Consider the following 21,378-nt stretch of genomic DNA (forward strand, 5'->3'; position numbering starts at 1 on the left):
CTTTCATTACCTCGCAAAGAATTTCTATCTTCCTAAATAAACATTCCTTTTGGTTTGTGCAGAGGTCATGTTAGACACTCCTTAAATAGTAAGCTACCTTTAACTCTATTATTTTAAACCCAACTGACAAACTCTGATCTTATAATTTGTATGGGTATCCTGCTTCACCCTTTCTGCCATGTAAATGCACTAATAGGGCAATGATGCCCGAGTGCGAGTGTACCTGGAAGTTACCCAGGGAGCCCTTAACCCCGTACATGCTCTTCTGTGCTGCAGCTGACCATTGTCTGTTTAAAAACTCTGTGGGTTAATTTTGATATAGTCCCTCAACTGCATTTTGCTACCACTGTTTTTACATATTTGCATTCTTACTGCCCTCCCCTGTACTCTGGAAATCTTAGAAAACCAATTACTTGATTCATGTTTTATTAAACTTTTTAAGATAAAAAGACCATTTTTGCTTCTCTGTATCTTGTGTTTATTTGACAAAAAGGTCAAGTTGTCTTATTAAAGTTGATAGAATTGTAATCTTTCTCAAATGAAAGTTTGGATTTTACATTAAAAACATCTTTTTGAAAAGCTTTCATATTAAAAGAAAAGCATTTTAAAAGTATTTTATTTCTGGAAATATTGCAAATTATTCTTGAAAGCTGGTTAATTTGCTCTTGTGTTTGCTTTGGTAAAAGGTGAAAAATGAAATTCCGTTGGTGGCAGAAGGCTTTCTCCCGGAGGATAAAAGTGGCTGTATCGTTGGGATTCAGGACCTGCTGGATCAGGAGTCGGTGTGTGTGGCCACCGCCTCTGGGGACGTCATTCTGTGCAATCTCAGCACACACCAGGTGAGGAAGGAGGGCACCACCAGGCGGGGCACCACAAGGCGGGGGCACCACAAGGCGGGGCACCACAAGGCGGGGGACACCACAAGGCGGGGCACCACAAGGCGGGGCACCACAAGGCGGGGGACACCACAAGGTGGGGGACACCACAAGGCCGGGACACCACAGGCAGGGGCACGACAAGGCAGGGGCATCCAGGAACAAGGTGTTTCCTGGAGCATTTCAGCTTTTGACATTTTAAACTTTGCATTTTGTATCTATTTAAGAAAAAAATTGCTTATTTATTTGAAAGAGTTACAAAAAGGGAAAGTCAGACAGAAAAACCTTCCATTGTTGAGTTCTATCCCAAGATGGCCGCAATGACCAGGAGCTTCATCCAGGTCTCCCACATGAGTGGCAAGCAACATTTGGACCAACTTTTGCCACTTTTTTCAGGCCATGAACAGGGAGTTGGATTGAAAGTAGAGGAGCCAGAAGACTAGTGTCACAGGTGGTAGCTTTATTTACTGTGCATGACACAAGCCCCTGAGACCTTTAACTCTTAATCCTCTGTGTAGTGCAAAGTAAACCTTGCTCTCACTTCATGGTGAGAAGTATCAAGGGGATCGTTTTGTAGAATTTTTTTCTTGATGGCTGTACTCTTTCAGTCCTCTTTTCTCTAGTGGTGTCTCTCCTGTCCCTCTGTGGCTTCTCAGTTGTCTGCGAGACAGTCTGCTCTTCCTTATTGTACCTTGAGAGGTCAGCGCTGTTTGTTCTCCAAATACCTTTTTAGCTACATCCTCCATTCCTGTTCACGTGTATATCTTGATGTTCTGGTTATAATGGATTTTTAAAAAAAGATTTATTTATTTAAAAGGCAGATTAACATTTTAGAGAAAAGGAGAGACAGAGAGAAAGATCTTCCGTCTGTGGGTTCACTCCCCAAATGGCCACAATGGCTGGAATTGGCTTGGTCTGAAACCCAGAGCCGGGAGCTTCTTCTGGGTCTCCCATGTGGGTGCAGTCCCATGGCTTTGGGCCATCTTCCTCGGCTTTTCCAGGCCATAAACGGAGCTGGATGGAAAGTGGGACAGTTGGGATACAGAGTGGCACCCATTTGGGGTACCACTGCTTGCAGGCAGAGGATTAGCCAATTGAGCCTTCACAGTGACCAGGAACCTGGAACTACTTCTTGATTCCCCACATTGTGTACAGGGGCCCACGGACTTGAGCCATATTTTGCCGCTTTCTCGGACACATTAGCAAGGAGCTGGATCAGAAGTGGAGCATTTAAGACTCAATCTTGTGCCCAAATCGCATGCCAGCACCACAGGCAGAGGGCTAACCTACTATGCCATGGTGTGCCACCTCCCCTTTTTTTTGCAGTTGATTAACTGCTCTGTTTGTGCCTTCATGCCTCAAAACTGCTTTTCCTCCTGTTTTTCTCTGTCTCCCAGCCTTGCTATCAGTCTTTGAGACAGTGTCAGACAGATGTTAGATGTTCTCAGAGTCTCCTGAGATATTCGTCATTACTTGTTCTGAGAGACTTTATTTCCCAGAACCTCAGTTACACAGCCTTAATCCTGCTGTGGAGTCATCCTTTTATCTCTCATGAAGGAGCTCCGGGAAGAATGGGCTGGCTGTTCTAGTGCTTTTGCCTAATATCATGTCTGATCTCCCATCCCTGTTACTGAAAACATGTTGAACAAACTCACATTTGTATCTGTTGTTAATTCTTTGGATTAAGGTCATAATAAATTTTTCCTGGAAAGCAGCATTCTGAGTCTCCCTTTTTGATTTTCCGTCTCAGCTGGAATGTGTTGGGAGTGTTGCCAGTGGCATCTCTGTCATGAGCTGGAGTCCTGACCAAGAGCTGGTGCTGCTTGCCACAGGTAGGGCCCTCGCTATTCTAAAATGTTATCCCTAAAATCTTATGACCTTATGTTGTGCTGTTTTAAAAAATGTCAGCAAACAGTAATGCCGTTATTGTACTGCAGAGTGAGTGTGTTTTACCTGTTGTATGTTTTTAGCCTTAAGGAGGTTGCTAATTCCACTCATGGTTACAGTTAAAAAATATCAGCAATATTTAACTCGGTCTGGTATCAAGAGTTTATATGAGCATATCTGAAATCTTGCATTGCTGATTTTTTTGCTTTGAGTTGTCTTTTCATACCGAATGTTTCCAGTCAACAAGTATCAGTTTGAAGAGATGTCTAGGGTTTAGAAATGGTGAAGTTAGTTGGAAGAGGGCTATGTGGACTTCACATTTAGCTTTACAAACGAAATGGAGGAGAGCAAGCACCAAGTGACTTGTCTGGTGGAGACTATATTTGTTAAGTCAAGGCATTGCGAGTGCATCCTGTGTGCCCTGCTCTGACTGAGTCTGCACTCTGGCGCGTAACTTACAGTGCCATAAATACTTTGGAGAGGGCACTATAGTGTCATACAAGCGAACTCATTTTTGTGTGTGCCCCTGTAAGGTCAGCAGACCCTGATTATGATGACAAAAGACTTTGAGCCAATCCTGGAGCAGCAGATCCACCAGGATGATTTTGGTGAAGGTGAGTACAGCTTTGTCTGAACCCTCTTGTGTCCTGAGATTTCTCCTCAGCTGTAGTCATTTTCTTGCATGCTGAGCTTTGGTGTAAGCCAAAGAAATGTGTAGCCTCAACCTCCGTTATTAAATGTTTTTGTGCCCCTTTTCTTTAGCCCTTCCCAGTAAGCCTAGCTCTGGTGCCTCTCCTTCTCTTAAAGTTGGTTGTGTTAGTAATTTAGGGAAACAAATCTGTGCTTGAAGTCACTTGTATGGCTATTGGCCCAACCCCAGGGAAGGACTTAGCATGGGGTTTTGGTAGAAGGGATCGTACAGGCTAAAAGAAGTGTTTCTTTTGTACAGTTCTTGGGAGAAGCAAACAGGCAACTTTCGTGCTATGCCAAAAGTGCTGTCCATCCCTAAACTTCTCTGTTCATTCCATTTTGCAGAACCTTTGCTGGGTACCTTCATGTTTTTGTAGGCGAAGCGTCGTGCTTTAGAAACAATCCCAGCCTAGAAAGCAGAAGCTCTGTGTTCAGATTCTGGGCTCTGTCTTAAGAGTCTCAATCTCTTAATTCTATGAAAGAATCTATGATTTACAGTCCTTTCTACTGTGGTGGGAATGTTGATACATTTGGCTGATGTAAAGCTCATAATTAAATTGTCGTCTCAGCTGTTATCTTGAGTTTTTGGTTGTGTTATAGGTGGGCATATTGTGTAACTTCTTCATATTTTATTTTTCGTGTAAGGTGAAGATGAAATTGCCAACTTTGTCCTTAAGGAAATGTAGATGTTTAAAATGGCAGTAACTAACTTTCTACAGTAGAGGTATTTCAGCTGCTGCCCAGTCACTGCTGCATGTAGCAAAATACATCTGCAACTACCAACTGGTGGTCAGTTTATTAAGAGGCTTCAAAGGACCCAAGTAACTGTCAGTGACCAACTTTGTAGAGAACAGCAATCAAACTTTGATTTTATTTCATTCCATGTAACTGATTGGCTGTTGTGTGTTTACTTTATTGTTCTCCAGGCAAGTTTGTCACTGTTGGATGGGGCAAGAAGGAGACTCAGTTCCAAGGATCTGAAGGCAGGCAAGCAGCCTTTCAGATACAAATGGTAAGATTATTTTGATGTTCAAGAACCTCAGTTGCAAACCATGGAAGTTCTGCCACCTGCCCGGGCCCAGGTGAACACTTAGACACCAATAAAACAAAGTCTCTTCTGCTTTAGGTAAACTAGTTGTTCAGAGCCCTCCAGAAATGAGTCGCCTTAGATTTTTTTTTTCTTGTTCATTGTCAATTCCTTCTGTGATTTTTCAGTGTAGATAATAATTACAGTTGGCTTAAGAAATGAAATATTACAGAGAGAGATGAAATGTTCTGTAGACCTTCTTGATGTCCTTTCCTCTCTTTCCAGAGAGGGCTGCTGTCTAGTAGTCATATTTGAGCAGTCAGACATGTATTTCCAAATGTTTCGAGGTAAAATGTTCTCTATTGTTTTTCCTTTTTGGACAAAACTTTACAAAAAAAAATTCTTTCTCAGGCCCAGTATGGTAGCCTAGTGGCTAAAGTCTTCGCCTTGCACACACCAGGATCCCATATGGTTGTCGGTTCTTGTCCCGGTGCCCCACTTCCCATCCAGCTCCCTGCTTTTGCCTGGGAGAGCAGTTGAGGACAGCTCAAAGCCTTGGGACCCTGCACCTGCGTGGGAGGCCCAGAAAAGCTCCTGGCTATTGTTCAGTAGTAATCAGAGTCAGATTGTTTTTCGTATTCTCTTAAACCCTGGAGAAGACATTTTGTTCTTGTTATGTGTAGTGTTAAGAGTCAGCTGGCATTGCCAGAACTGGATTTTATTTGTGGTGTGAATTACTCAGGTAATGGGAAGAGAATCTACATTCTAATACAATGTACTGCTTGATAGTTTTTTCTAGCTTTTGTTCAGGAACTTTCTCTATAGGCTGTCTGGGGCCTTTTCTTATTTGAAAGTTCCCTGCTATCCGTCAGAAGAGAGAGAAAAAATATTCATAGGCTGGTCAGGTGCAAATAATCAACCTCGTCAGTCTGATTTTGAACTTGATTGTTGCAGTTCATCCCCCGCCTGGCTCTCTTGTGCCCAGAAACACTGATACGGGAGTGTACGTTGTGTGTTTCTGTATTCGCTTGGATTGTTGATCACTCATTTGTTGCAAAGTGATTATTGAACACTTATTATATGTCAGCTTGGTCTGAGGCACTGGATGTATTTATACAGCAGAGAACAACACCCCTCTCTTAACAGGGCAGGCATTGTGTTGGAGAGACCAGACATTAAGATGAAATTAATTTTAATACAGCATGTCAGAAAATGAAAAATACTATGAAGGAAAATAAAGCAGAATAAGGAATACTTGTCAGGAACATATGGAAGTGATCAGGCATAACTACAGAATGGCATTGCTGTCTGATCAGGGACCTGAAGGAATGAGTAAGCAGTGTGAACATTGAGGGGGTGGGACGCAGGCAGAACCCAGGGAGCAGCCAGTTCTGAGGACTCAGCGACGTTATTATCTTGGATATTCAACAAACAGGGAAGGGTGGGCTGTGAAGTCAGAAATGTGGGAAGGATGAGTATCTTAGCCTGCTGTTACTGCTTTTGCTTTCACTCTAGTTGACATGGAAACATTGCAGGGTATGAAAAGAGCAGTAGGATCTGATTTGTGTTTTCAGTGGCTCATTCTGGCTGTTGTGTTAAGTGGACTGAAGGGAGTGTGGGAAGTGTGGGTAGCTCTTTGAGTAAACTGTGCACTGGTAAGATACTAGACAGATGTTGAGAAGTCATTGGACTCAGGATACATTTTCAATGTAAAGCTACAAGATCTACTGATGTAGACGTGATATGTGAGAGAAACTAAGCATGCTAGCAAGCTTTGGGTCAGCCCAAATAAAGAGTATACTTATTTGTGGACATGTCCACATGCTACCCCCTGGCATAGAAGAGTCAGTACCTTGTGTGTCGTTGTGTTTTCTGTCCTTAATTGTTTCTAGCTACATTTCATAAAAACCCATGTTTCAGCCCTCAGCCCTTCAGTAGAGGAAGTTTGAGTTGTAGCCCATAGGCAGTTGCTCTAAAACTAAACTTTGTTTGGCTATCTTTGTAGTCCCTACTGTGCTGACCGTAGGTTATAGTAGCATTCTGACTTTCTGGAATACGATGAATGCTCAGGTGTAATTTGTCTCCCACCTGAGCGAGTTGGCTATTGTCTTCAGGACTCTCAGGGCTGAGCTGCACGTTTCAGTAGAGACGTCTCCTCAGGTGTGGAGTGAGGAACCCTGTGTTCCTGTCAGTGCTGCTGCCTTGCCCACCTGCGTCTCTCCCGTTTAACTCTCCTGGGGCCTGTGGGGAAGCTTATCCATCCATTAACTAAAGCTGTGCCTGGGAAGTGTAGACAAGTGGATAGATTTCTTAGCTTAGTAAACTTGATTTAATACCTAGATATGTAGCTGGGTTTTTTATTTGGTTGTACTGCCAGGCCACTTTTATTTTTAGTGCCCTAAGGATTTTTAAGTTCTCTTTTCTGGGTGATTTGGGATGTTTTGAGCTCTTCTTCAGGGGCCCCTGAGGATTCCGTGAGGCTTGTTTGCCAGGTGGCTTGAGCCTTACAGAGTTATCCAAACTGTTTGATCCAGCAGTGATAGTGGTGTTTCTTCCTCTCAGCCTGAGTCAGCTTTGCCCTGGGATGACCGTAGACCACGGGTTACCTGGCGTGGGGATGGACAGTTTTTTGCTGTGAGTGTTGTTTGCCCAGACACAGGTAAGTAAACATATATAGTTAAGCCAGAAGCATTGTTTTAACCTTGCTAAAGTTCAATGAGTGTTAATTATGCATGTCAAGTACAGGTGTGCTGCTTATGTGATAAAGCCGTTTGGAGTTAATAATCAGTGGAGTGGTATGAGAGTATCTGGTCCTCTCTGTATACATTTTTAAAAAGATTAATCTGGGGCAGTTTCTTATTTGGGGAGTTCTGACATGATGATGTTGGTTCTAGTGTTTGAGGTGTGTGTGTGTTTGACTTCACCTGCACCACAGGGGCCCGGAAGGTTCGAGTGTGGAACCGAGAGTTTGCCTTGCAGTCCACCAGTGAGCCCGTGGCAGGACTAGGACCATCCCTGGCTTGGAAGTAAGTGGGAGAGGAAACCTTGGGACTTCTTTCTCAGCTGCTTGCCTAGAACTTGGATGGGGAGGTGTTCCCTTCTGAACATACACGTTTATGTAACACCAAAGATTATTGTATTTTCTTCATTTGGCTGTAGCCTTCTATCTTTCCATTTTGCCTTAACTTGTTTGTCTCTGTGAAGTCTGGATTCCAGTTGATTAGTAGATTCTGGGCTTCCTAACATTTCATCATTTAAAGATGCACATATTTGTAATTCCAAAGTTATGGCTATGAATTATGCGCAGTAAAAACATTGTAAAAACAGAAAATGGGGCCTGGTATTGTGTAACACAGAAAACTGCCTCTTGCAATGTTGGCATTACACATAAGCTTTGGTTCACGTGCTGGTTGATCTACTAACTATCCAGCTCCCTGCTAATGGTGTTTAACAGGGAAGTCCCAATGTGACCAAGCTCTGTGAGGCAAATAGAGCTTTTGTGAAAACTAGGAAAAGCTTCCTTGCTCTGCACAGACTCTCACAGTAGGGAATCTGCTTAGAGAGGAACCTGCAGGTTGGGTTTCCCTTTTATCTCTTTGATCCACTACCCTTGTGGAGGTCACGATGTGCCTGTCATGTGTAGCCCCAATTACAGATGGCAGAAATACCTCTGCTCTCTCAGCAACCTCTGTTAACCTCTTGAAGATTCACATGTCTTGTTTCTCAGCAGAATTTGAGTGACATTGCATGGTAGAGCAAGAGAATTGCATGTTTCAGTTAAGACTCTAGAGATGAATAAAACAAGGAGATTGGGTTGTTTTTGGTAATTGGAAAAGTCTCAAAAATACTTGCCTAATCATAAACTATTTGCTGAAATAACATAATTGAAGGAGAAATAGTTTTCAGCTTTTGTAGGACTTTATATTTACACTGTTTTATATGTATATAGTCACATTTTGTTTTGTTTTTTAGTTATGCAAATATAGTTTGAATCTGTATGAAAGGCTTCGTGGGCAAATGGAGGCTTTGTGTATATTAGAAAAATTTCTTGTGGGCAGGTGCAATTCCACGTGGTATGAACTGGCTGCCAAGTATGAGGACCTAAGGATTTAAAGCTTCCTTGGATAGAGTTGTTTTCTGTTTGTTTTTTAATTGATTGATTTTTGCTTAAAGAAACCTTGTCTGAGTTTCACCTGGATCTCATGGCAGCTGATTGTACTTTGGGATGTTCTAACACTCGGGTTTGCTTTAAGACCCTCAGGCAGTTTGATCGCATCTACACAGGATAAACCAAACCAACAGGATGTTGTGTTTTTTGAGAAGAATGGACTTCTTCATGGACAGTTCACACTTCCTTTCATCAAAGATGAAGTTAAGGTGGGTTGTGGGCATGGCCAGAGGACTTTCCACAGGTGCAGGGGAGGATTGTGTGTGGTGTGACCAAGGAAGCAGAGGCTCCAGAGAGACAGAGAGACAGGCTGCTTGTGGCTGCTTTTATTACTATTATTGTTGAAGAGATATATTTTTCTAAGAAGGTTTTGCAAAAGAGAGATGATATTTCTTCTCCACCCATTTAAGACATACATCATAGGGAGTTCTAGGTGATTTAGATTTTTTTTTTTTTTGGACAAAAGCATAATTTCTGCAGTAGTAAAATTACATTTATAGCGCATAAACCTTAAGTAGTATAAGTGCCGTTAAGATCCTTGCTAAAGCAGAAACACTGGGCCTGGTGTGGTAGCCTAGTGGCTAAAATCGTCGTCTTGCATGCCCCGGGATTCCATATGGGCTCCAGTTCTAATCCTGGTGGCCCCGCTTCCCATTCAGCTCCCTGCCTGTGGCCTGGGAAAGCAATTGAGGATGGCCCAAAGCCTTGGGACCCTGCACCCATGTGGGAGACCCAGAAGAGGCTCCTGCTCTTGGTTTCAGATTGGCTCAGCTCCGGCTGTTGCGGCCGCTTGGGGAGTGAATCATCGGATGGAAGATTTTTCTCTCTTTCTCTCCTTCTTTTTGTAAATCTGACTTTCCAATAAAAATAAATAAATCTTTTTAAAAAAAATTCTTGCTGAAGCAGAAACACACCAGAAGGTATAGAGTTGTAAGTATCCTACAAATTGAGACAAGAATTTTGTGAAGTACCATGTACCTCTCACTCACTTTCAACAGGCACTACCATTAAGCAGAAGCCTTTTTTTATCTGTCCACCTCTTGGCCTGCACACACACAAAACACATACAGGCATATTTTTGTTTTCTATAGTTCTGATCCCGGAAATCATATTTTCGGTATTTATCTCTAACAGTCAAGAACGTTTTTCCTCACATAATCATAATTCCATAATTATACTTAATGTTGTCTAATAGCCAGTCTATATATTTCTATTTTCTCAGTTGTCTAAAATTAGCGTAATACAGTTTTCAAGATGATCTACATGTAATGATATTTCTCAGAGTTGTTCCGGGACTCTGAGGTTTCAGCAGGTTGTTAGGATTTTGCTGTAAATGCACAGTGCAAACCATGCCTTTCTCCCGCTAGGTGAATGAGTTGCTCTGGAATGCAGATTCCTCTGTGCTTGCTGTTTGGCTGGAAGACCTTCCCAGGGAAGAAGATTCTGTCCTGCGGACCTACAGTAAGACCACTGAAATGTCTCATGTTCCATAAAATGTAGTTGAAAGTAGAAAGTTCTGAGGTTACCTTCATTCCTTCTTAGCTCTTTAAAGAATCCGACACTGAAGTTGGTATTTGGAGATAGAGGAGTGGTTAGATTTTCATTATTTATGGACTTCACTCACAGATCAGAGTCCTCCAGAGGAACAGAACCAGTAGGGCAAACACATACGTGTGTGTTGCACATGAGAGAGTACTGAAAAAGCTGTAGAAAATGGAATTTTGAAATGTTTATTTTGGTGCAAAATATGTTTGGAATCTCTGCATGTGTATCAAGAGGGGAGGGAGAAAGTTAAAGAAGAATTAGATTTAAGTAAGATGTTTTATACCTTTTAAAATATGTAAGTGATGTGTTTTTAAGTGTTAATATATGGAAATATTAAATGAAGGTGAAAAGGAGAAAAAGTGCTGAACAGATTTCTTCACTCAGCAATAAGCACTTAAACTTGTCTTCTGGATTATCTTGTATGTATGTCTCACTATATCCATACATAGATTCAGACCTATGTGTACCTATGATCTCATTTTCGTTAAAAGTATTGATGGGATGCACAGTCTTGTCATTTATTTTGGTACTGTATCATAGGTGTATTTCTAATACACATCTGCATTGTTTAAGTTGCTGTGTAATATTGTTTGTGTCAGTTATTGATTCTCATACTCCCTCTGCATAACTCTGTCCTTCCAATAAATAAATCTTTCAAAAGAAGAGAAACATGCATCATAAGCCAAATGCAGCAGGTGATGCTATGGCTTCTCCAGTCTTCATAAGAAAACACTAAAACACTGTCCTGTATGGTCATCAGGATCATAAAGTTTGAAGGTAGAGGTTAAAATAAGTGTGTATACTTCTGATCATGTTGATATTGGACATTTTTTCTCTGTGGAAATCTAACTTAATGATGATTATTGTATTACTGTTTTAAGAGACAAAAGGGTCATTTGAAAAAGAAAGGATTCTCCTTTTTCCTCTCCAGCTAGAGGTATGAAATCTGCCCTGGCCTTCGAGGGTTTCATTTCATTTGTTTTGCAGTTCAACTCTGGACCGTTGGAAACTATCACTGGTACCTCAAGCAAAGTCTGCCCTTCAGCACCAGCGGGAAAAGCGGGATTGTCTCTCTAATGTGGGACCCAGTGACCCCATACAAGCTGCATGTCCTCCGTCAGGGCTGGCATTACCTCTGCTATGACTGGCACTGGACGACTGACCGGAGTTCAGGAGATAACGCGAGTGACTTGGCAAATGTGGCCGTCATTGATGGATGTAAGCTGCTGGGAGTGTGCCCAGGAGCCTGTAAGAGATGCTGGGCCCCAGGTCTGCTGATGTGTGGGTTTAGCCAGCACAGTGTGGGGAGCTTTGTTTCAGTTGTTGGATTTCTTCTTACTTGTTGTTTTACCTTTGGTTCAATGGGAATGCCCTTGAGTGGGGTATAATCTCCAGAGAACTATGTTCCCTTCTTCCGTCCCTGTTCCCTACTGTACCATATCCATGACCTTTACTTTGGAGACTGGAAATATTGACCGTGGGTAGAGAAGACAACTAAGGTGAAGTGTCTGCTTGCCCTAACACAGATGTATGTATGTATGCTTGCAGCATTTCCATGTGTATTACTTTGTTTCCCGATGGAAGTACTCTCCATTGTGTTCAGTTCAAGTTGCAGACATGTCTCCTGTAGGGCTTTTGTAGGGCCTAGGTAGTGACAGCATAGGGGCAGTGAGTAAGACTGAGGAATGAAGTAGTCACCTGAATAGTTGACTTAGTGCTGAAAGCATAAAAAACACTTACTCTAAGATTATAACATCTGGCATACTAGCTCATTGCTTGTAATAATCACAAGGCTGATTTTATAATCTTATGTTTTATATGGCAAACTTCAGATATGCCTTACTACCAAGTCTACACATAGGGAAATATTTTAAGCATTTTGAAGGTGTTAATTCCCTTGGTTTAGTCTGGTTTGACTGCAGGTTCAAGTTTAAAGATGAAACTGAATTGTTTGCCGTGGTTCTTGGTACCTGAAACTTTCAAGTCAGAGTTGGTTTGCTGTAGGCCTGGAAGTGACAATAGATATAAACAGACCCCATGACACTTAATTCCCCAATTGTTGCACTGTTTTTAGGTTTTATTTATGAGGAAGACATTGAGAATGACTGTTGGGGCTGGTTTATTTTACCAGTTGACTATCCACATGTCTAATCCTCCTCTTTCATTTGCAGACAGGCTGTTGGTGACAGTCTTTCAGCAGACTGTGGTTCCACCTCCCATGTACACATACCGACTGTTGCTCCCACATCCTGTGAATCAAGTCTCGTTCTGTGCACTGCCCCAAAAGAGTAACGACCTCGCTGTCCTGGATGCCAGTAACCAGATTTCTGTATATAAATGTGGTATGTTAAGCAGTTCACCAGGATATTCAGCATCAGATCTTTCCCTACACCCACACTAAAGCATGTTATAGTTTGGCATTGCTTTAACTCTAGTGTTTCTAGAAGTTTTAAGTGTATTGTTAATTTCATTGGTATTTAATAGGCTTTTGTACCTCCTTCCATACCTTCCTCTAAATCCTACTATCGCATATGAAAGCAGTTCTTTTTGCCTCTTTTGACTTGAAGATTCATATAAGCATAATATTCAACCATTTTCTCTGAGTTTAGTTTCAGTCTATAAAATGCAAGTACAGCCCTTCTTTTTAAAATTAACAAAAAATACTAATAGGTGCATTATCAAAGTAAATCATAAAGGGAACTTATTTTCCAAAGGTAGTTTTCTATCAGCCTGTCGAATCAAATGTCCTTACACTGTTACTGTTTTTGTTACATTCAAGAGGGCCAGGTGCAGGTGAGCATTGTAGTAGTACTTACTATATGACTTGGTGTATCACTTGACAGTGTAGGGGCTGTTTTGCCTTGAATTCACTTTCTAGAAAGGTAACCTTGTGCTAATCCTCTGTTTCATGTGTACAGTTCTCTAATAAACACAGGAAGGGGGACTTTGAGAAAATTCCAAGAAAACTGAAATTTAAAAAGGAGGCTTTTATTGGTACAAAAACTTTTTGAGGTCTGTGCATAAATTTTTCATAATGCACGTCTTCTGTGGACATCCTGAGATACCTCTATATATTTGTACAGTTATGCAGCTACCACCACATTTCAATTTTTTTTAAAGATTTATTTATTTTATTACAAAGTCAGATATACAGAGAGGAGGAGAGACAGAGAGGAAGGTCCTCTGTCCAATGGCTCACTCCCCAAGCAGCCATAATGGCTGGAGCTGAGCCAATCAGAAGGCAGGAGCCAGGATCTCTTCCAGGTCTCCCACATGGGTGCAGGGTCCCAAGTCTTTAGGCCGTCCTACACTACTTTCCCAGGCCACAGGCAGGGAGCTGGATGGGAAGCGGGGCTGCTGGGATACAAACTGGCACCCATATGGGATCCCAGGGCGTTCAAGGCGAGGACTTTAACCGTTAGGCCACGCTGCCGGGCCCAAGAGGGGGATTTTGTACGCAGGGTAATTAGGGAAGCAGATACCTGGATTGACTGTTTCAAGAATGAAGAGCAGCTGCAAAGATGCTGCTGTGTTTAGGAAGTAGCTAGCATGCCAGTGTGGCTGCTGCTGAGCAAGTGAAGGGAGAGCAGTGGGTAAGCTTGTAAACATGATGGGAAACAGCTCCTATAGAACCCTGAAGGCCTTTACTCTAAGGGAGATAAGAAGCCCCTGGCAGACTGGAACAGAGGAGAGCTGTGTTCTTGTTGTCCTTGGCCAGGATTGCATTGGCCACTGTGCATGAATGACTGTAGGACCATGGAGGAGCTAGTACTGCAGACAAAGGCAGCTTGTCCTCCTGGACTGGTTGGGATATATTATTGTGAGATATGACAGTTACGACAGGTGTGATATTACTAAGGGAAAAGTAGGTTTGGATTAAACCTTAAATGTAGGTAGACATTTAAGAACAAAATTGAGATGTGGGTATTTTCTGGATTGCTTTATTTGCCTTCTACACGTTATAACTGCAGTACCCTATCCATTTGTTGGTAGAAACAATATTTATAGTGATAATATTTGCCATTTTGCTTCTAGGTGATAGTCCAAGTGTGGACCCCACAGTGAAACTGGGAGCTGTGGGTGGAAATGGATTTAAAGTCTGCCTTAGAATACCTCATCTGGAAAAAAGATACAAGTAGGTTCCTAATTATCCCAGACCTCTGACAATTTATTCCCAAATTCACCAGCTTGTATACTGCCCATATACCCAAGTGGAACATGAAGTAGATAGAATGGGGTTGTGGTTGGGGGAGGCTAGTCACTTGGTGGTTCAGAATGTCATGTATTTTGATGAGTGGCAGGGGAGCATTGGTTTCTAACTGGACTGGGACTCAGTAAGGGGACACAGTAGCCGTTGGTTCTCCTGGAAAGTTATAGGAAAGATGAAGGTGAAAGTGATAAGGCAGAGAGTTGTAGTCCCTGCAGGGGTGAGGATGTATCGTTTGTTTACGTAGAAATAACCTGCAGCTTCTGCCTTTGCAACATCCCAGACTCCAGAACCTAGGCTTGCAAATTAGCATGCATTATTCCTGCTGTCACAGTATTAGAAACAGTTATACAATTGAATGCAAAGTGCAGAAGTCAAATTGTAGTGTCACTCTGACAATTTTTTTTTTTTATAATCTATTTTATTGTGTTGTTGTTGACAATCTTTTCATAGTTAATTACAGTTAAAGAAAGAAAAAGAAAAAAAAAAAAGGTTCAGGTGGATAGGGAAGTGGGCAATACTATTATGTCCATATTGTTTCCATCTTGTATCTGAGGTAAAGGAGGATATTGAGGGAGAAGCTCCACCCGGTTTCCCGCCCACCCCGAGACCCGGATGTGGGGCATGCTCTGAGATATGTGCTGGAGTGGTGTTAATAGTTCTCCAGTTATGAATCGCTGCCAGTTTTGCTCGATGAGGTCGTCCACTGATTGATATGGTCCATCATAAAGTCTCTGTTTGCCCCATTTTTCGCTGCTAACATGTAGCTGAGATGAATGATTGATCTGCTCTGTCTTCTGTCTTTTCTTGATTAGAGTTCTGAGTCCAGCAGTTTTAAAGATTTATTTATTTTATTACAAAGTCAGATATACAGAGAGGAGGAAAGACAGAGAGGAAGATCTTCCGTCCGATGATTCACTCCCCAAGAGAGCCGCAATGGCTGGTGCACACCGATCCGAAGTCGGGAACCTGGAACCTCTTCCAGGTCTCCCACGCGGGTGTAGGGTCCCAATGCATTGGGCCATCCTCAACTGCTTTCCCAGGCCACAAGCAGGGAGCTGGATGGGAAGTGGAGCTGCCGGGATTAGAACCAGCGCCCGTATGGGATCCCGGGGCTTGCAAGGTGAGGACTTTAGCTGCTAGGCCATGCCGCCGGGCCCAATTTACATATATTATTGCATTTCATACACTTGATAATACTTAAGAGAGGACAGAGATAGAAGGCAAAGTGGAAACTGTGAGGCAGTTCAGAGTATAGACTCATTATTTAAAACAAAATGGGAGGACAGGCCTAACTCCTGCAGAGATATCAAGAATGGCATGAGTCCGTCTCTTGATCCTTGAGGAAGAAGTTTCAGATTAGAAAGCAGGATAGAGGATGGTCAGCCTGGTGGGAGGAGGGTGAAAGCCAGAGGCTGGGAAGGTCCTGTGTGGAGAGGACACCTTGGACTGGGTGCAGTGGAGAGACTGAGGCAGAGCGCTGGCGCAGTAGGAGGATCAGACCACCTGCAATGGTGTGGTGGTTATGGGTCGTCCGTGGATCTGAAAGGCAGGGCGTGTCCATTATGGGCTCCTGTGTGAGTGGCTGGTCAGAAGGCTGCCTAAGGAAGGTGCTGGAGGCATGGATACCATTGCTGAAGCAAGTAAGTCACTTTGAGGTGAGGTACACAGGGAAAGACCCAGACGTCTGCTGGTGGCTGTTTGAGTGCTGGTAGGTGATGGGTGGAAAGGCCCTGGGGGTCTAGGGTAGGGCCTGGGCTTGATGTTCTTGTGTATTCAGCTTCCTGAAATGTTTTCTTCAAATCTAAACACATCCGAGGCTAAGAAACAATAATCTGAGGCAAATATAGAACTATTTTTAAGCCAGCCAAACATTATTTTGGATTCTGTAACTCAGTTTTCATCTCTAATAAAGACTAATGATTAACAATTGGCTATTCACAGCGTCATTCAGGAGAATCTTTGCAGTTTTGGACTCCTGTTCACATCTTAAATGTTGTCCAATGTTTACCACAGAATTGGGTTTGAGGATAATGAAGATCAGGAAACAAACCCACTGAAGCTCAGCCTTCTCACCTGGATTGAAGAAGACCTTTTCCTGGCCGTCTGCCACCGCCAGTGCAACCCGCAGCAGTCTGTCATCCACCATTTGCTTGTGGCCCCTTGTGAGGAGGGCGCAGAGGAAGGACGGCTCAGTGTCAGGTATTGCCATGTACATATCTCTGTGTAATCTGAATGTAAAAGAGCAGATGGAAGTAGGATTTTTTTTTTTTTTAACTTCTAGTTAACCGAGTAACAGTAGCTTTCTTTTATAGGATACTTAGCTTATCCAGAAGATAAAGTCTGGTTTTGAAGTTATGTCAGAGTAACTATCCAAAAATACACCAAGAAGGTGAAAAATAGAACAAACGCTCATGGTGAGACAGAACATTTTCAGCAGGGGTGAAATATTTTAATTCAGCATATACCAAAATGCCCGCAGAGTAACTATTAGGTCTTACAGCTTAATGTTATTAAAGGTGGCTGATTCTTATGAGCTGATGTATTGGGAATAAATTATAAATGTGGTGACTTCAAAATGCTTCTTCTGCCACCTCTTTTATACCTTCTGTTTGATAGTAGACTGCCTTTGCCACTAGAAAATCATGTATGTTTCTCTGCTGCCATTTCACTACTGCCTGGACTTGAATTTTGTTTTGATTCCTGACTGCATCATTGTCATGTTACAGGTGTTTGATGCTCTTCTGCATATTGAGCCTGTTGGGCAGCAGGAGGCATTCTGGCCAGCTCCCACAGCTCCTTAGATTTCAATGTCAACATTTGGCAGCTGGTTGTATACTGATATTTTCCCCAGATTCATTTGTAATTAAAGCCCCACTGGATAGATTTATATTCTGACAATCCATGTTGCTGTTGAAAGAAAAACTGGGACATATAGACCTTGTGGAGCAGTGGGTTAATCTTCCATTTGGGACTTCCATATATAAGGACCCATTTTGTGAACTGACTACTCTGCTTCTAATACAACTTCCTGCATATGTGCCAAGGAGGCAGCCAGTGATAGCTCAGGGGTGTGTGCACTGCCACCCATGTGTGAAACCGGGATGGAGTTGCTGACCCCTGACCCCAGCCTGGCCTGGATTTGGCTGTAGTCACTGCCTGGGGAGTAAATGAACAGATGGAAGATGGATCTTCCTCTCTTTCTATGGCATTCTGTCTCTCTCTGTACTTTTCAGTCACTCCACCTTTCAAACATATACATCTTTAAAGAAAAAAAAAATCTCTGACTAGTTAAGTTTAACAGAGTTCACTTGAAGAAGAAAACAGATTGTAGAATTAGGCAGCACTCCAGGTCAAGATGATTGAGAATGTCCCTCATTTTAATGTGGTGAGCTGTTTTTCTAACCAGAGAGGAAGGAAATGACATGCAGAGATTACCTGATTGGTACACCTTTGCTTTATCTTGACATAATCTTGGCGGCCTGCAACCTTGATCTGACTGAGGGGTGAGCTGTTGAAATTGTCTGAGACGCAAGCGTATACTCACAGCATAGGTGATAGGCTGCTTGCTCATCAAAGTTGTGGTTCCTTAAATGGGGGTCCACTTTGGTTGGATTAATTGTTAAAGTGTAGAAGCTGGTTTAGGCTTGCTTATTCAAATTCGATTTTAGGAAATTAGGAGCCTTTGCTTATTATATATAAAAAATATAATACTGTCATTCAGTCTTTTGATATAATGCTTCATGATGTAAAAGGTTTCCATAAAGTTCACAGAAAATACATGTTGTGATGAAACTGTACATAGATTTCAAGCTTTTTTGAACAAAATAAACTTTTAATTCCACTTTTATATCAGCTTTTTGATAATTTGGAAACTTTTCTATGGATAGGTCAAGATGCACAATGTTTTAGCTATTTGGAGCACTAAAAGCTGTGATTTCACTTTTCAAAGGAAAATTTACTGATTTACATTAGGTGTTAAAAGTGTCTGCATTACACAGATTTTAGTCTTCAAAAACAAATCTTTTTTTTAAGACTTTATTTATTGAAGGTCAACATTAAAGAGAGTGTGTCCGTTTGCTAATTCCCTCCCCAGGTGACCACAACAGCCAGGCCTGGATCAAGCAAAACCAGCAGCCAGGGGCTTCATCCAGGTCTCCTACATGTGAGGCAGGGTTCAAGGACTTGGGCTATCCTCCACTGCCTCTCCCAGGTCATTAGCAGGGAGAAGGATTGGAAGTGGAGCAGCTGGGACACATCCCTCTTTGATGCTGGTGTTGCAAGTGGTAGCATTATTCACTGTGCTACACCACCACCCCCAAATTTAAAATTCTTTATAATTAGCTTGTAGAAAAAATCTTGTATTTACTGTAAAGGAAATGAGAGATAATTTACAGTATGTTTCTATTACATTGAATTTTATATCTCAGAAATGCTAATTGTGTTCATACAAGATGTGATTGCCGTCTTCGGACCAGAAGTCTTTTAACCAGTTTACAGCTTTTGCTGGCTGTGTTTGCTATAGCTGTACCTGGTAAAAACTCCTCTTCCGCATGTGCTTCCTGTTCGCCCATTGATTTCTTACAGTAGTTGTGTGAAGTGTGAACTAACAGGACCACCATTTTATAGACAGGGCAACTGAAGTACAGGGCGGTTTTGCTTGCTCCATGTCAAATACCTGAGACCAGGATCTGACTAGAACAGTCTGTTCTCTTAGCCTCTTGACAAATTTGAGTCATTTGTAGTAAAGTTAAGTGTTAGACTGGATATAAACTCTTGGGATCAAATGTTACTGTTGGCATCATTTGCTTTTATCATTATCTCTTCCATCAAGAAATTCTGCTTCAGTTTATTAATTGATTGAAGCAGAAAGTAATGTTGATAAGAGATTTCCCTTTTCTCCTTCATAAAGAGCCATAATTTCCCATGAATATGTGTAATGGTAAAGGAGGTACTGCATGCGCTCCTGCTGACCTGCCACCTTGGTTAAAGCAGTTTATATTTTGGTAGGACAGTAGTGGTACCATCCATATCTAATAAAGGCAGTATGTTGTAGTAAGAGTGGTGGCTTTATAATATCCACAACTAGTTTATTGGTTTTGTGGAAAACAGTATAACAGACACGTGTGTTATCCAGGCTTGGAGTAATGTGTCTGTTTTCCTGTGGCATGCATTCATCTTTCTGTAAGTACTTTAGTGTATGTATGCCTGAATACATATTATGTAGAAATTGTATTGGAATAGTGCAGCACCAAAGGCAAATGGTTTACTTCATTTTCTGTGTTTGCAAGTGTGTGAACAGTCACTACGGCAGAGAGTAATGATCTGCTCACATTTCCTCCTCTTTCCCCTTTGACTTTGATCAGTGCGTCTGTTGCTGTGGACGGGGTCGTGATCAGCATGTGTTGCAGTTCCAGGACCAGATCAGTAGCAGTGCAGCTGGCTGATGGCCGGGTACTTCAGCACCTTTGGGGTAAGCAGCAGATTGGTAGGAAAGTGTGTTTATGACTCACATAGATGTTTGCTTCTTTAGAAGATGTACTTGTCTCTTGTCAGTGCAACAGTGAGTGTTAGGGCTTGTAATTACTCTGAAAGCTCGAGCTATGGAGTAGAATTAGGACATGCGCTCACTCCGCTTCTGTTTTCTTGTGTGATGAGCTGCAGTGCCCCATTGATCTGTCCAACACACATGTAAGTGCAAATACATTTGGGAAGTAATCTAAGTTGCCTGATACATGCCTTAGTAAGCACTCATTTGGAGAATTTTATAACGAAGAGCAGACCAGCTGTTTGTAAGCCAGCTTGGCTCATTTTACAGATTCACCTTCTCTTGCTGTTGAGCCATGGAGGAACCCTGGTGGATTTCCTGTTCGATTTCCTTATCCATGCACACAGTGTGAACTGGCCATGATTGGAGGGGAGGTAAGTGAACATAGGACAGGAAAATTTGCCACTCAGAGAAGTTACCCAAGGATTTATAGCATTAGGGGGAAGGAAAATGGGCTGTGGAGTTGGTGTCTAAATCCCAAGACAGCAGTGGGAAGTTAACTTTACCTTCTGGGACTGTACCTCTTTCATCTATACAACAGGACGATCACAAGGTACTGTTAAGGTTTGTGGGAAAACTATGAAAGATAATATTTTATACATTTGTAATGTTTTAGAGATCATTAAAAGTTAGTTGTATTGGGCCTGATGCAGTAGCCTAGTGGCCAAAGTCCTCGCCTTGCATGTGCCGGGTTCCCATATGGGTGCCAATTCTAATCCCTGTGGCCCCGCTTCCCATCCAGCTCCCTGTTTGTGGCCTGGGAAAGCAGTCAAGGATGACCCAAAGCCTTGGGACCCTACACCCATGTGGGGGACCCAGAGGAGGCTCCTGGTTCCTGGCTTTGGATTGGCTCACCTCCAGCCGTTGTATATGCTTGGAGAGTGAACAGTTGGATGGACGATCTTCCTCTCTGGCTCTCCTTCTCTCTGTATATCTAACTTTCCAATAAAATAATCTTTTTTTTAAAGTTTTATTAAGTGCCTTTTTATGAAATTGCAACTGTGATCTCAAAAATTGTGTTCAGTATGTTGTCATTCACAAAATATTAGAGTTTCTATAATTTTGGTGGCTGATGGTGTATGATAGTTTATAGTGGTTATAGACAAAGCAACAATGTAATCCTTTCTCTGCTGCACATTGTAACCTAGTGGTATGGATGTAATTATTCCTTCTCATGGAGGAGTAAAAGGAATGGACAGTGTAGTATAGAACAGGAAAGAGTATGGGGGAGGAGGGTACTTAGGGGACAGTAGCTATAAGAATGGCAGCACTTACTCTGTGGTCTCAGAAAGCTTAGCCAGTGATACATAGGCTGAGTATGAAATAAAAGAAGGCTCTCTACCCAGGAAAGAAGAGGGATGTTCCTTCTGCTGCTTTGCTTCTCAAATGCCTACAACATCTAGGTCTCGCCTAGACCTAAGCCACAAGCCA

At 42.2% G+C, this 21,378-nt stretch overlaps 1 protein-coding gene across 2 annotated transcripts in view; it reads left to right on the top strand.

Moving 5' to 3' along the window:
* Positions 1–21,378, top strand: part of ELP1 (elongator acetyltransferase complex subunit 1) — a 55,528-nt gene that overhangs the window by 2,420 nt on the left and 31,730 nt on the right. For both annotated transcript variants that reach the window (XM_058672215.1, XM_058672214.1), the window contains exons 3-16: positions 687–839; positions 2,626–2,707; positions 3,296–3,376; positions 4,379–4,464; positions 7,042–7,138; positions 7,415–7,505; positions 8,733–8,856; positions 10,015–10,108; positions 11,180–11,410; positions 12,364–12,534; positions 14,228–14,327; positions 16,416–16,601; positions 19,766–19,872; positions 20,218–20,321. In XM_058672215.1, the coding sequence (XP_058528198.1) occupies positions 687–839; positions 2,626–2,707; positions 3,296–3,376; positions 4,379–4,464; positions 7,042–7,138; positions 7,415–7,505; positions 8,733–8,856; positions 10,015–10,108; positions 11,180–11,410; positions 12,364–12,534; positions 14,228–14,327; positions 16,416–16,601; positions 19,766–19,872; positions 20,218–20,321 (1,707 nt within the window). The remainder of the gene's footprint in view (positions 1–686; positions 840–2,625; positions 2,708–3,295; positions 3,377–4,378; positions 4,465–7,041; positions 7,139–7,414; positions 7,506–8,732; positions 8,857–10,014; positions 10,109–11,179; positions 11,411–12,363; positions 12,535–14,227; positions 14,328–16,415; positions 16,602–19,765; positions 19,873–20,217; positions 20,322–21,378) is intronic.

The sequence above is a fragment of the Ochotona princeps genome, chromosome 14 (assembly GCF_030435755.1).
Source record: "Ochotona princeps isolate mOchPri1 chromosome 14, mOchPri1.hap1, whole genome shotgun sequence".
In the NCBI taxonomy this organism is placed as follows: Eukaryota; Metazoa; Chordata; class Mammalia; order Lagomorpha; family Ochotonidae; genus Ochotona; species Ochotona princeps.